The sequence below is a fragment of the Miniopterus natalensis genome, chromosome 11, assembly GCF_054644295.1.
Source record: "Miniopterus natalensis isolate mMinNat1 chromosome 11, mMinNat1.hap1, whole genome shotgun sequence".
Classification (NCBI taxonomy): domain Eukaryota; kingdom Metazoa; phylum Chordata; class Mammalia; order Chiroptera; family Miniopteridae; genus Miniopterus; species Miniopterus natalensis.
Window position 1 is genome coordinate 50,168,725 of NC_142091.1, and position 15,222 is coordinate 50,183,946.

General features: G+C 33.9%; 1 protein-coding gene across 25 annotated transcripts in view; it reads right to left on the reverse strand.

Moving 5' to 3' along the window:
- SOX6 (SRY-box transcription factor 6) overlaps window positions 1-15,222 on the reverse strand; it is a 514,047-nt gene that overhangs the window by 216,854 nt on the left and 281,971 nt on the right. For all 25 annotated transcript variants that reach the window (XM_016225178.2, XM_016225176.2, XM_016225171.2 and 22 more), the window contains one exon: window positions 6,098-6,187. In XM_016225178.2, coding sequence (XP_016080664.2) covers window positions 6,098-6,187 — 90 coding nt within the window. The remainder of the gene's footprint in view (window positions 1-6,097; window positions 6,188-15,222) is intronic.

A 15,222-nucleotide genomic window follows, 5' to 3' on the forward strand; every position in this document is an offset into this window, starting at 1 on the left:
GTCACTTTTGATAAATTGTAATTTGACAATAGCTTGCTTAAAAATATGGTACCCCAAAAAGGCACGAGTCTCACCATTTTATGCTATATTTCACTTAAATTCTTAATAAAGTTATTTAGCAATACTTGTAATAAAGTTAATGTGGTTTGCACACTGCTTTGAGATTACTGCTATTAAATTTGTGCCATTTACAGTACTCTGGACTCAATTAATGCTACCACTGGAGAGACTCCCTATGGAAAAATGATAGGAGTGAGGGATGGGAATTTTCTCTTAAATATTAGACAAGATTCAGATACAGACCCACTGAAAATCTATAAATCAGTATTTCTCAAACTAGCACTATTCCAACTCCCTTGTATTGAGGGGTTTCCAAATATTTCTTTACTTCATTTAGATAATAAGACTTTTATTTGAAAGCAATGTTAAGTAAAATCTAAAAAAAAAAATTACGAATGTATATTGTCTTGTACTATGTAGTAATATTCAGCACGCTGCATTAAAGATTCCTTCTTCAGTACTGCTCTTATCCATTCCACTGCCCACACTTTGATTCTCCCTCTAGCACCTAACCCATCCCACAGAATTTTCTAGTGGCAGTGGTAGTGGCTATGCTTTCTCCCTTCCCCAGCTTCATTACACTCTTAATCCAAAAGAAGATGTAAAGTTAAGAATGATACATAAACATAGGTCAGTTAGAAAATAACATAAATAGAAAATGACAATTATGAGAATTCCAAAAGGTCAACTTTATGGGATGCATAAAGCTATTTCTACAAACATATCTATGGCCAAAAGTACCTTTATTATTAAATTTAAAATGTTTAAAATAATTCAATTTAGGAAGGTAAAGGGTATCAGAAAATAAACAAAAGAGAAAGTACAAGAAAACAAGGAAGGGAGAGATAATAAATGCAAAAGAGAGATCAAGTAGGTGGCACACTGAAAAGCACCAAATCAACCTAAAAAGTGGGTCCTTACCAGAGTGTGTTGGGGGGAGATAAATAGAAGAACCACTGGCAAGTAAAACTGATAGACAAGAGAGAGAGCACAAATATGCAAAACTGAAAATGGAATATATAACAACAAGTAAATAGAAAACTCAGAATTAGAGGCACTGTACTTTTAAACAAGACTAATGTACTTGAAAATCTCAATGAAATATAAATTTTCTGCGGAATTTTTTTCCTGACAAAACTGACTTAAACAGAAGTAAAAAATGAGAAAATAAATAATTTCCAAAGAATACTCTAGGCCCAGATGTTTTATGAGTATATTGTTTCAGAATTTCAAGGAATAAATAATTTTCATGTTACCTGTGCAACATTTTACATAGCCTGTAAAAGGAGGAAAAGCTTTCCAATTCAACTATGAATCCTGGTACTAAAAATTAGCAGACAGTATAAATAAAGAAAAACACAAACACATCTCATTTATGATTACAGATGAAAAAGTAACAACTGTCATATAAGCAAATAAAATTATGCAGTATATTAAAACAAGACTACACTATGACTAATCAGGGTTTATTTCATCAATAAATTTGAAAAACAAAAACCAATAAGATATGCCATAAAATGCAATTTCTTGTGGAAACTCTTATTAAACTATGACTAGAACTTTTTAATAATAAGACTATCTTAAATCAATGGTCAACATAATACTTAATGGTGAATTATTAAAAACAATTCCTTCATTTAAAAACTACACAAAATACCTGCTATCACCTGCATTACTTAATATTATTCTTGACATTCTAGCCAGTGTAATAAGAGAAGGGGTGAAAAAAGGGGGAAACATAACATAAAACATCAGCTAAAATATTATTAGAGCTAATAAGTTTGATAAAAAAAGGAAATTATAAAATGAAACAGCAAAATTCACTAAATTCTTAAACATAGTAGCAAAAAGAAAAGCGACTGAAGACTGTCTCACTCAGAAAAGCAAGCAAAAAGTTAACTATTATAAAAAAACATCAGCCCTAGCCGGTGGACTCAGTGGTTAGAGCGCTGGCCTGCAGGCTGAAGGGTTCCGAGTTAGAATCTGGCCAGGGCCACGTAGCTCAGTCCAGGCTGGGCAGAGCATGTGTGGGAGGCAACCAATCAATGTATCTCTCTGACATCTCTCTCTCCTTTCCTCCCTCCCCACCCTCTCTCTTTCTCCCTCCCCTTCCACTCTCTCTGAAAAAGCAATGGAAAGAATATCCTTAGTTGAGGATTAAAAAAAAAGAAAGGAAACTTCAAAGGAAATGTACAGAATCTGCATTTTAAACACAAAATATTCTTGAGAAACATAAAAGGAACTGAATAAATGATTTTGAATGGAAAGATTCAATACTATAAAGATGTCAGCTTACCTCATAGTTTTATATAAAGATAATATAATCTTTTAAGATACCACTTTGGAATTTCAATTCACAATTTAGAATGATACGTCTAAAATAAATTTTAAAGAAATATTCAAACACCTTGGAGAAAAATTATGAATGTAGTCTTGCAATACTTACTTTTCAAAGATACTTAAAGCTAGAGTGATTAACACAACAGAGCACTAACAAAAGTTTAGGGAGAAAGACTAATGGGAATAGAATCAAAAACTGAGAAATGGTTCCAAATATGCAATCAGTATGCAATAAAAGATGTTATTTCAAGTCAGAAGTGATAAGATATTTAGTCAGTGATACAGAAATATTTGGTTCACTGCCTAAGAAAAAAATGAAGTTATACCTTTGGATGAAATAATGTATCAAAATATATTCAAGAGGAATTAAAGAGTTAAATGTATAGAAATAAAAAGAGTTGGAAGAAAATATACAGAATATTATCTAATCTCAGAGTGGGGGAAGGCATTCTAAACAAACCTCCAACAGGGGGAAAAAAAAAAAAAAAGCTTGAAAAGAGGGAAAGATTTGACAACAAAACCATAAAGAAAAATTGTAAAATGTAACATATATGACAGATAAAGATTAATACCATTAAAATATACAGGGTGGGACAAAAGTAGGTTTACAGCTGTGAGCACATGAAACAGTTTATTCTTTTTTTTCTTTCAGAGTTTATTCTTGTATTATTATTTATTACTTGTATTATTTTCCATACAAACAGCTGTAAACCTACTTTTGCCCCACCCTGTACATTAAGAATCTTACAACACCATAAGAACTAGACAAACCCTTCCTTTAAAGGAAAAACGAGCACACAACATAAGTAGGCAATCCACAAAGGAAGAGATATTTAATATAAATACACTTACGTAAAACTCCTCATTCTCAATAATAAAGAAATACAAAATAATTTAGCAATAATATGTTATTTTCCCCTATCAAACTGGCAAGAAACTTTTAAGTTAATAGTTTTCATCGAGGGCAAGGAAATAACACTTGCAGACACTGCTGGTGAGAGCACAGGACACTATATGCCCTTTCTGAAGGGCAGCGCGGCAATATGTATCAAAAGTCTTTTAAGAAAGTACAACTCTTGGACCCAGGAACTTCACTTTTTAGTAACATAGTCTAAGAAAATAGCCACTAGTTAGTACTGAAAAGCATTAAAAAGTTATCCATGTTCAAAGTTTTCTTTAAAATGACAAACAATAGAAACAACTGAAATACTGAAAAAAAGACTCAGGTAAATTATGAGAAGCTCACTTTATGCAATATTTCCTGCACACAAAAAAAGACATAATCACAGGAAAATTCACAATATATCTTTACAGTGGGAAAGGCAGACTATGAAAGAATAGTAAAATGATGTTTTTAAATTTAAGAAAAAAGTTAAATTAAAATGGAAAGGATATACAATATAATACAGGTAGAATTAAAAGACAATTTTAATTTCTTTTGTGTGTGTTTCTATACTTTTTACAATAAATATGTATGAATTTTATAATAAGGGGAAAATGGTGAGTTGAGATATAATATTAAATACTGATAACCCACAGTAGTATGTATTTCTTGGAGAGAATATTTAGATCACTTTGACATTTCAGGATAATTATAACTAATTTAGGTGGATCACAACTGGCCTGATCTCACAGAGACTAAAACTGTATGTTGAATTTTAGCAGTTGTAGACTCACTCTATGAACACGACTTTAATTTTTTCATTTTTATTATGTTATTGTTATATTTTCTGTATAACTTTATGGTGACCAAATATTAGGATGTAAGAAGAGACCATTAGGTAGAATAAGTCAAAATGAAAAATTGAACAAGAATCTTATCTTCTGCACCCATAAAACTGCGAGGAGCACACAAGTGACAGTTCACTTACCTCATGCAGAATCCGTAGGAAAAAAAAGTTAAAGAATTTGAAAAGCTGAATTTTCCAAATGTGTTTCACTTTCAAGATTTATGCATTTGGAATATCTGAGACTAGCACAACTTTTACATTTTAAATTCATAATTAGAATTAAAAATAAAGTAAGATGGAAGGTAGGGGCAGGGGAGAGAAGATAACCCGAAGCTTATCAACCTGATGCTTAATCATAACATCATAAAACGTTAGCTTCCACGTTACTAAGAGAAAGCAAGACCCCGATCACTCATGCTGGCAGAAGCTTGACTTTGCATAAACCATTTCTGTTCTCACTGTTATAAAACCAATGACTTTGGGAAGGGAAGAAAACACAGAATGACGTGCAGAGTAGCACACACCATGTTATTGTAGCTGGGAAAAGAATAGGTCACTAATGACTTTCTTCCTACCTATCAGTTATACGCTGAGTTTCCTTTTTCTTTTTTTCCAAGTTAACAAGTGCCTCATAAGCACAAAACAAAAGTAGTGAAATTCAAAATACTATCAAATTTCTACTTAATTTTAATACTGCATTAGATAACGGAATGAGTTATTAATTATTCCTTGGGAAAGAGATGATTTCCTTCTCTTTTCACTTGAGTTGAACATAACATATCTGTACCCTAGGCAATTTTCTGTACTAAATTCAAAATAACATTTTCATCAGATAGTTATTGCCAAATGTTCTTCTTAAATGAGATATTTATTATCCATGACCGATAGGAAGATTCACCTGAAGCTTTTTGATAAATTCACAAAACGAATCTAATTAACTTCCCAAATTGTTAGTGCAAGTGAGAGTGATGATTGTCTATAGGGAACAACTGATAGAATTAATTAGTGACCTATGGTTCTATTCATGATACCAAAAACTAATAATACATACTTCATTTCCATAGAGGAATCAACAAGAGAGAGTTATGGAAGAAGTATAACTTCTTGACTAATAGGGTAACTTAATTCTGCAATGCATTGGGATCGTCCACTTCTTAACATGTATCAGAATAATAACATCAATCACATAACTTCAAAAATTAAGATGCTCATCCTCATCAGGGTAAGAGGTCATGAAATTTTAAATCCTGTAATAAAATTTGTTTAAGATCAATCAACCTATCAACCTACGGGCATGTTAATAATAACAACGACTAAAACTTACTCTCATGAGTGCTTTCTTAAGTGCCAGGTGCTATGCTAAAAGCTTTACATGTATTAATTTTCTTAATGAGCCTATGAGGTAGGTACTTTTACTCTCCCCATTTTAGATACTAGGAATTCAAAACATAGAGAAGACAGTGACTTGCCCAAAGTCAATCATCTAGTAAATGACAGAGCCAGGATGTGAGCAGGTCAACAGGCCTCAGAATCCACCCATAAACCACGACGTACAACATATTCTATAATCTCTTTTTACAGTTGACCCTTTTTGATCAGAAAAATAATATAATTATTTGGATTCATAAATTAAGCTATTATTTTGACTTAAATAGGAAAGATTAAAATTATCTTTAATTTGTTCATCTTTGGTATAACATTTTTTCATTTTCATACTTTTTTGTTAAGTAAATTAATAAAGCAGTTTATCCTATATAATTTATATGTTATAGACTAATAAAAAGAGAGGGCAAAAATTTCATTCTGTAAACATTATAAAGAATAAAAGTTCAGGGGCATAATATATATTTACCCTCTCATACATAAACAAATATCAGAGGTAAGAAACTAATGTTAGGGTAAGCAAATATGTTGTTATACAAAATAACATCTCCACATTGATCTGTTTGATATTTTGTATATTGTACCTTTAATTTCTCCAAGAAGTTCACTGGTATTTAGTCTTTCCATTTTTTCCTTCCAATCTTTTGAAAGTAGTTTTTCCATGCAGGAGGAATCTATTAAAATAAGAGAGTAAGTATTAATAACATTACATATATAATTTATAATTATTAAAATAGAAGTCCAGAAAGCCAGTTTACAGTGAAATTCTATCATTTAAAAATGAGCAAAGCTATTTTTGTGCTGTGGTTTTAACCTTAGAATATAGACAATTATATTACTGTATTATAAAATACCACAAGTTTATTTTTACCAGATTATTTAAACTATTCTCAAGAAAAAAAGATAATGCTCAATAAACTTATCTTGGTATTATAATTATAATTCTATTAATATTCAATCAACATTCATCATTTCTTAGACTGATAGGACAGAAAAAGGGACTCTTTCCTACAGGTTTAAAGTTAGATAATATTCCTTTTAATCCAGGTGATTATTTTTTAATTCCAAGCAAAATTTGTGTGCTGTTCAAAGAAGAATGAAAATTCTTTAAGGGAGAATACACCAATCAACCTGTAGCCACTTGTACTTAAAAAAAATAAAATAAACATAAAGCAATTTTCATAAAATACCCATTTATAACAAAATGCAAAGAAAATAAAGTCAAGATAATGAAAACTGCTAATACATTTCTCTTGTATAAAAAGAGATGCATATTCTTTTCAAGAAAATACTTATTGACACATTTTTTTGCCCTACATTTCTAAGTAGCATACTAGATTATAGGGAGTGATTGCACTTGTTTCTATAAAGATTCAAAGAGGTTACAGAAATGTAAACTTTAGAATATTCTAATAATTAGCACATTTTTCTCAATGAGTTCTTTTTCTTCTCTATTCAGATGGATATGCAACTGAAGCTACTGCTTACAACTATTTACATGTATCTTTTGAGCCTCAAATCGTAACAAATAGGCCACATTTTCAAAAGAGAACGCAGACTTAAGTACTAAATCCTTAGTGTGAAGCATACTCCCATTAAACTTTAACATTCCAAATGTCAAAATTCTGGTAACTTCTCTGTAAATTGTATTTAAACTGTCACTCCTCGCCCAAGCGCCCTCCTCTCCCTATCAGCCCCTCTCTCCAGCATTTTTCCTTTCCCTTTTTGCCTCCAACTTCTAAATCCTCCTTGAATTTTTCCGAATGACAGTGAGGTCAAGACAGATCTAAAGGGTTTTAGAAACTAGATAAGCTTTAGAAAAAGACAGTGAGCCCTGGGTAAGAGATGAGCAGACCACTACGTGATTACAAAGTATTGGTGAAAACAATTAACGTTTGTCCATGACATGATCAATCAATCAAGAAATGGATGGAATCCAGATCCGAGCGCCCTGAAACGGCTGGCGCACAACCGTACTAGCTCACTGTCAAGGAGCTGAAGTTCTTTCTAAACAGGAGCCAGCTTGACTGTTGGGAGAGAGCTCCCTGCCGTTCCCTTGCCTCTTCCCTTCTTCACTTCCCTCCGTCTCGCCTGCCATTCCTTCCTATTAACATTTTCTTAGGCTTCACCAAGTGACCTACCACTGCGATTAAAACTGGATTCCGAGTGACCTTTTGGCAAGGCCAACATGCATACGCATATGTTCAGTCTGTATTCAATTTCCAAAATGGTCTCTTGCTGCCTTTATTTTAAATTCCGAAACAAGGTGTGCACTATGTTTTATACATATTTTGCATTTATGCTGAAGTTCATATAAAAGATAATACTGAGTTTTGAAAGTTATGAAGCCTGTCTTCAAAGCCATGCCTATCCGAGGTTACCTTTTGAAAACAGGGCTTAAATTTCTGAGAGACATTGAGATAACATCAGATCATGGATAAGAACCACCAACACGACACCTTCCCAGTTTTGTTACATTTTTTTTACCCTTTCATACACGTTATAACATCGCACTAAGCTGCTAATCACTGATATAAATGCTAACTCATAATTTATTTGGTTAAAATGTGAGTTGAGAGCATATGTTTTAATGGTAAAAGACAAAAGCCCAACTTACTAGTAATGATCACAAACTCACAGCAAGTTCATAAACTAGGGTTAGAAACACAATAAATGTGAAACAAGCTAAAATACATCTCTCGTTTCTATAAATAGACTTGAAATCTTTCAGAGCTCAGGAAAAAATGTTTAAACTCCATGGGAGAAAAACAGAACTATATGGACAACAGGAACACACACTTCAAACATAAATCAAATCATGTGGACACAGCTTTACATAAAAGCTACTCATTAATAAAATGGTTAATAACTTCAAAGCTTTTCACATTCCTATTAGAAAATTAATCCTCGCTGTAATGCTAAATTAATCTAGCTATATGAGTTAGGAGGGAAAATAAAGCAGCCTTTGCATGTCTTATTATAGCTCATGAAAATATTTAATAACAATCGCTGACTGCCTTTATCTATAGGGCAATACAACTTGCTACATACAACCTTATCAACATGAAATCTCAATGCCTAGAGATTCCAGAGAGATTCAAAACACAGGAAGTCTCTTGAAAAACTTTCAGCTTTGCACCTAATTATCTGACCGCCGAACCTCCAAGGGCACACCACAGTTAGCGCGCAGCTCGCTCCATACTGTAATGGACAGCAAGTGCGGAGAGAGGAAAAGGACCGAAACATGCAGACTGTCAACAAATACAGCGCTGGTGGAGGGCTGGCACCGAGAGGTTTCCGACTTGAAACAAGGAAATATGTAATAAACTTATAAATAAAAATGGATATGTTAAGATTTCCCACTCAAAACAATATCCGTGTAATGATGGAAATGAAAAGTAAAGTATTCATCCTCCTGTGCCACATGCTTCAACCACAATAATAGGGCTCTAGCTTTACAGGGGCAATTGATGAGACCAGGCTTTGCCCCAAGCACAGGCGCAAAGGCCGAAGAGGTGAAAGGAAGGAAAGAACTCCAGTCTGCATCATGTACATGGAAGGAGTAGGGCCCTGGAGAGCGGCTGCAAGCCAGCAGTCAGGCAGGACTCCAAAGGGCGAAAACAGGGCTGAACATCACCCAGATATTCTTGGACTATTTTACTCAGATAAATGTGTTTTACATGATTGACCTGAAAACAACTAATACAGTTATGGTGGTGCCATAGTCCTCAAAACAATGAAACGACATACAGCATATTTCATTAGTTGACTCTGACTATTCAAATTTTAGTATTTTGACTGAGTTGTCTTCAGCCAAAAAATGGGAGAGGAGTTACATATCTTTTGGAAATTGAGATAAAGAACTACAACATTACAGTATTTTAAAAGTCACCATAATATGTACATATTAAGCATGAATGTAAGCCATACACCTCAGTATAAAAGTGGAAAATACCAAAATTAATTCCTCTTACTTTGAAAGAATTAGCCTCCAAAAGCCAATACATAGTCAATAAAATACAGAATTTTATATATTTATCTTGCCTCACTTTTGTAAATAATGTGATTTAAAAAGGACTATTAAAAATCAAGAGCTGGACCTCAGTTCTCACTTACATTTGAATCAAAGAGCTAAAAGGTTTTGATACATTATAAATGAATTCTCAGTTGCATAGCTTATTTTTTCTTTTTCTTTGCAAATTTAAGTTTTTCAAGAAACTTTTTCTAGGGAACAAGGAAAGACAATTCAGAACTAATATTTAACAAATATCCTGCATAATGGATCACAAAGCAATGTTTCTGCTTCCTAAGCACCTAGGTTTCAGTCTAGGTAAGTCAAGAGTGCTTTATCATGCTAAGAATTTCATGATACAAGAGAAATGCAAAGTGAGCGAGATATTTATTTCCTAATCTATATGATAACATTTTTAGGAACAATTCTAAATTATTTCTAGTTAAACAAAGTTGTAGCAGTCTTAACACTTATTCTGTACAAAATAAAGATATTTAAAATGGGTCAAATAGAATAAATTTTAAAAATCACTAAAACTAAACCATGGGGGAATAGAAAAAAATAAATGGAAAAAGTATTGTACTTTAAAACAATTTACCTGTGAGTAAACACTCATCATTCCTTTTACCTCAAAGTGATATTTAAATTTAGAAAGGCTAAAACATTAGAAACATGATATAGAAAATATCTTTAAAATATTTTAGTAAGAAAATAACAGCTGCTGCCCCTGTATGCAAATTTCCTGCTGCTTTATTAACTCTTTTAAGAAAATGTTGAAACACTTCATTTTATTTTTACCGTAGGATTCATATATTTCAAATGCAATAAATTGTCTCTGTATCCAAGAACAATAACTTGTCAAAAGTACCCTTGACCTTGCTTTCCAAGTAACTCTGACAATATATATTTATATCCCTGCTGATCATCCACCCTACATTTCTCATTAGGAAACAGAGATGCACATGCCAGTTACTGTACATTTTTCCACAGTGATAAGTGCTTCAGAATACAGTGGGATAAAATTGGAGCTTGGAGAGCTTGAAGAGCACTCTTAAATTTTAATTAAAACCCTCCAAGCTCACTAAAAATAATTAGACACTAAAATGTGCCAGTTTTATTTTGAAGTCACGATAACATACAAAGCACACTCCCTGACAACTGCTTGTGCTCTCCTCTCTTTCTCCCCCTCTCCAATGAAACAACTGATTTTCCAAATACGAACAAGGGGGTATAAATAGAGGCTGTTTTCAGGCCTGCCCTTCATGCTGGGAAGCTGACAGAAGAGACAGCAGAGTGGGTTTTTCAGACTGCACCAAATGAAACTAGAATAACTTGCCTACCCAAGAGTTCGAATCACTGACAAACTCTAGATGAAATTCAGTCTGCAAGGAACAACGAGAGTTGTATCGCTTTTTTTTGATCCAAAAGCCAAACCTTTAACCTCTTAAATGTTTTTGCTATCTTAAAATATCTCATACAATGCTATATTCCATCCTATTTTTAGCCAAGCAGCAAGAGAAAGCATGCCTTTCCCATACAGCAGGGAATGATATAAACATCAACACAGATGCTCTGCCAGGAAGAGCTGGACTTCTCAAGCACTTGATCATTAAGGAATGCACCAACTGTTTTGGATAATCTCGTGCCAGCTCCCCTTTTGCTCCACACTCCCCTCTGGGAGTGGCCAATCTTGTCCTGGTCCTAATTTTTCATTTTACTCCTCCAGAGCCCCCCCCATCCCCAAAAAGATGAGAAATGGCATTTATGCCTAGCAATGAAAAAAGCAGGCTCACTTCCCCAAACAGACCAAAACTTTAGAACAATTAACCCTCCCCTCTTCTTTCAGATAAATTACTAAGTATAAAATGCAATCTGTTTCCTTTGTTTATTCAATATGAACAATTTGTAAATGACTCAAGGATAAAATTCAGAAAATGTTGTGCTAAATTAGAACCATTATAAACATGCTAATGACTCAATGCTTGAGCAAAACATGCATGATCGGTGTAAAGAAATAGATTTAGTTCTTGTGAAATTCTGTTGTACTGCCTTAAAATGATTTGGTCATTAAATCAGATATATTCCTTCCAGGAAAAATGTAATTCCACAACCACTTTACTAGATAGTACAGAGAGAGGTGGGAGGGGAGGAGGGAAAGAGAGAGAGTCTGTGAATAGGTGCTATTACAAATATCATTAGAACTGTTAGATATAAGATTTTGGCATCTTCATAGAGGAGAAAAAGCCCCACATTTGAAATCTGCCAGAAATACACATACAACATAGAAGTACACATACAATATTATCACATCACATTCCGTGTAATATCTCTTTACACTGCTTTTATCTACCAGAGTCTTTGATAATTTTGCATAGGGACTCCTTAAAACTGGGACTTAACAAACACTCATGGAATTCACACTGTTATGTATGTACAGGTGAGAGATATATCTCTTTCATCTGCTTCCCAAGGCTACTTAGCACCTAGAACAATATCAGAGGAATTATTCAAAACCAAATTCATCTCCCATATCCATCAAAGTGTAAAGGCTAATTGGTAGCAGTTGCCAATGCCAATACAGAAAAAGGGGGAAACATCCAGCAGGTGATTCGCAGGGCTCACAGCCTACTGCTGTAGCCGAGAGACTTCGATGATCATTAAGACAAACATCCTCATTTCAGAAATGAGGAAACAGTCAAAAAAGTCACTTGCCTTGCTCAAGGTCAAACAGTTGGTGACAGAGCTGTGACTGGTTCATTGCTGGTTTTGTTGAAATGACTACTTAAATCATTATTTGAACATCAATTTTACAGTCTCTGCTTCAGATATGGTGTAAAGCACTTTAGTTCTTTGGAGAAGGGTGCAAAAATTTCGGGGTACTTCAGTAAAGGTCAGTAGTGCTCAACAGCCAATTCTCCCATACACACTCCATTACACTGCTCCTCCATACTGCCTTTCCATAATGCCTTATCTTGTTTGAACTAAGGGCTTTCCTTTCCTGAATATCATCTACTAAAGAACAGTTAAGATGCTGCTTAAAAATACTGTTGAAGTAAAAAAATAATTCCATCCAAATTTGGTTTTATCTTCATGTACAAGAAGCAAAAGTGCAGCCGGAAACCTTGGTTTTTCACTGTAGCTCATTGCCCACAACACATTCAAACTGACCACAATTTTAATGGAGTAAAATGTCCCATTAGAAACTACAGCTGTTCATATTGCTGAAATATTACTCATCATGATACCCTCTCATGACCCTATTTTCTGCTGCTCTATTGCCAAAGGCCAAAGTATTCAAACAATATAACATTTATAATATATATTGGGTTCTACAAATGTTTGAATTCATTTTTACTGTTTTAAATGCATACTTAGCTCCTTTAAAAAAAACTGTTGGATGGTGGAAGAACAACTTTTGTGTGCCCACTATGTCCTACACTCTTTCTTTTGTATTTTGGGGGTAAATATTTCTGAATGCTACTGTTGTGATACAGTTGTCAATCCCAGTACACTGCTGCCGGCCTCCTACTGCTTCTCCCAGTCACACAGAGAGGAATTCGACCCAGGACTATATGGAAGGCCTCTCTAATGCCCAGGTTGGAAGAAATAAGCATGTGGGCCTGAGATTGCCATGGCCACAGCCTCTGGCATATGAAATAGGACTGTTGGCAATAAGAGTGAATGAAGCCAAAAATACAAAAAAAAAAAAAAAAAAAAAGTAGAGAGGAGCAGAGATAAGATAGAGAGGAAAAAATTTACATCATGTTAGCACACTTACATCCAAAAATAACTAAAACCAAATTCTGCTTCTAGGCTTTTGGTAATGTAAGCCAATATATTCCTGTTTTTGCTTAAGCTAGTTTGAGCTGAGTTTCTGCCAGTTACAACTTGAAAAAAATAACAATAGAAAACCATAACAAAAGCTGTTATACACATTCAAATATGCTATGTTTCAAATGTTAAGACACTGGAAACCACCAATGCATTAACTTGTACTACCAGGTTAAACTTTATTATGCAAACCTTGAGGTAAATCTCTTGCTTTACTGAAAAATATGCAATGGCTTTAAAGTAAACTATTATAAGACTACTATTTACAATTATTTAGCTATCTGAATTAGGATTTTTTAAATATGATGCAGTTTAAAGAAAATACAGTAGAAATAAAGTGGAAACTAAGGCTCATTAAACACACACACACACACACACAAAACAACAAAAACTCCCATCTAAGATCAACAAACACTGATTTCAGTTTTGTGTTCATCAAAACAGCTTTGTTGCTCTAGTTAACGAACTTTATATTGAATGTTATAAAATAAAATTATAAAATAAGTTTTTATTGATAAAACACCCCTTCTCATTTGTTCTATTTATGCATTGGCAATCCATAAAAGATTAATTTAAAACAAGGTTTTAAGGGCCCTCTATAATCTGGCCCTAGTGATTTATCTCCGATTATTCTTTTTTTATTCCTTTTTATTGAATTTATTGGGGCAACGCTGTTTATAGAGGTTTCAGGTGCACAATTCGACAACATATCATTTGTTCAGCACTCCAAGTCAAGTGTCTGTCCATCACCATGTTCCCCTCTATACGTTCCTCCACTCCCCTAGCTCCTCTGCCTCCAACAATCACCATCCTTTTTTACTCAATCCCTCCATCTCCCCAACCCGGCCTCTCCCCACCTCAACAGCTGTTCATTCTGTTCCAATGAGAACACCAAACATATCTCACTCTGTTGTGCATACTTTGTGGTTTTTCACTTCCACACCTTTGCTCATGACATCCTCCTTACCAGAATATCTCCCCACCCTTCTTGATGCTTATGGAAAGGCCCCCTATACTGCAGTGCCTACATTAAATACCACCTCCTCAATTATGCCTTGACTCGTCACCTCAAACATAAATTCCCACCCTCTGAAAAGCAAAATAATACTTGCTGAGCACATATTATTTGTCAGTCACTGTGCTTTTTATATTCTTTTCATGTATCAACTCATTAACTCAGAACTTCACAACTCTTTCTTCTACATCTACCAACTGCCATAACTTATCAATTTTACCACCATATGATTAAGTGTAAGGTCAAGTTCATACCGCATTACCCTAACTAAATATTAAGTTCCCTGATGGTCGTGGAATAATTCTGATAGCATTCTGTGTTCTTCCATAATACTTAACCCACAGCTCTGCACATAGTAAGTACTAAAACTCTTACGTACACTACTAAAAAAAGGACACTTTTTCAGTGTGTCAAGCAGCAACAGGACTACTTTGTTTTTTAATTAAGTAGATTGATGTGTTACTTAACATACATCATATAATAAAGGCACCCATTTTTAAATGTAAATTTGATGAATTTTTCAAATTACACATTCATGTAGCTGTCACCCCAAAGAAGATATAGATAGAACATTAACAAAAAGTTATCTTGTGCTTCCTCCCTTTCAGTCAATCATTCATATTTCTAGTCCTAGTCACCAATCTGATTTCTATTACTATAGGATACTTTTGCCTACACTTGAACTTATAAAAATGAAAGTATGCACTATGCACTTATTTGGATATGGATTTTTTCAATTAGCATACAATTTTTGCAATGCAATTACACTGCAGCATGTGTTCGCATTTGGTCTTTTCTGTTATGGGTAAATTCCATTGTATAAATACACCATCATCTGTTTATTCGTTTAT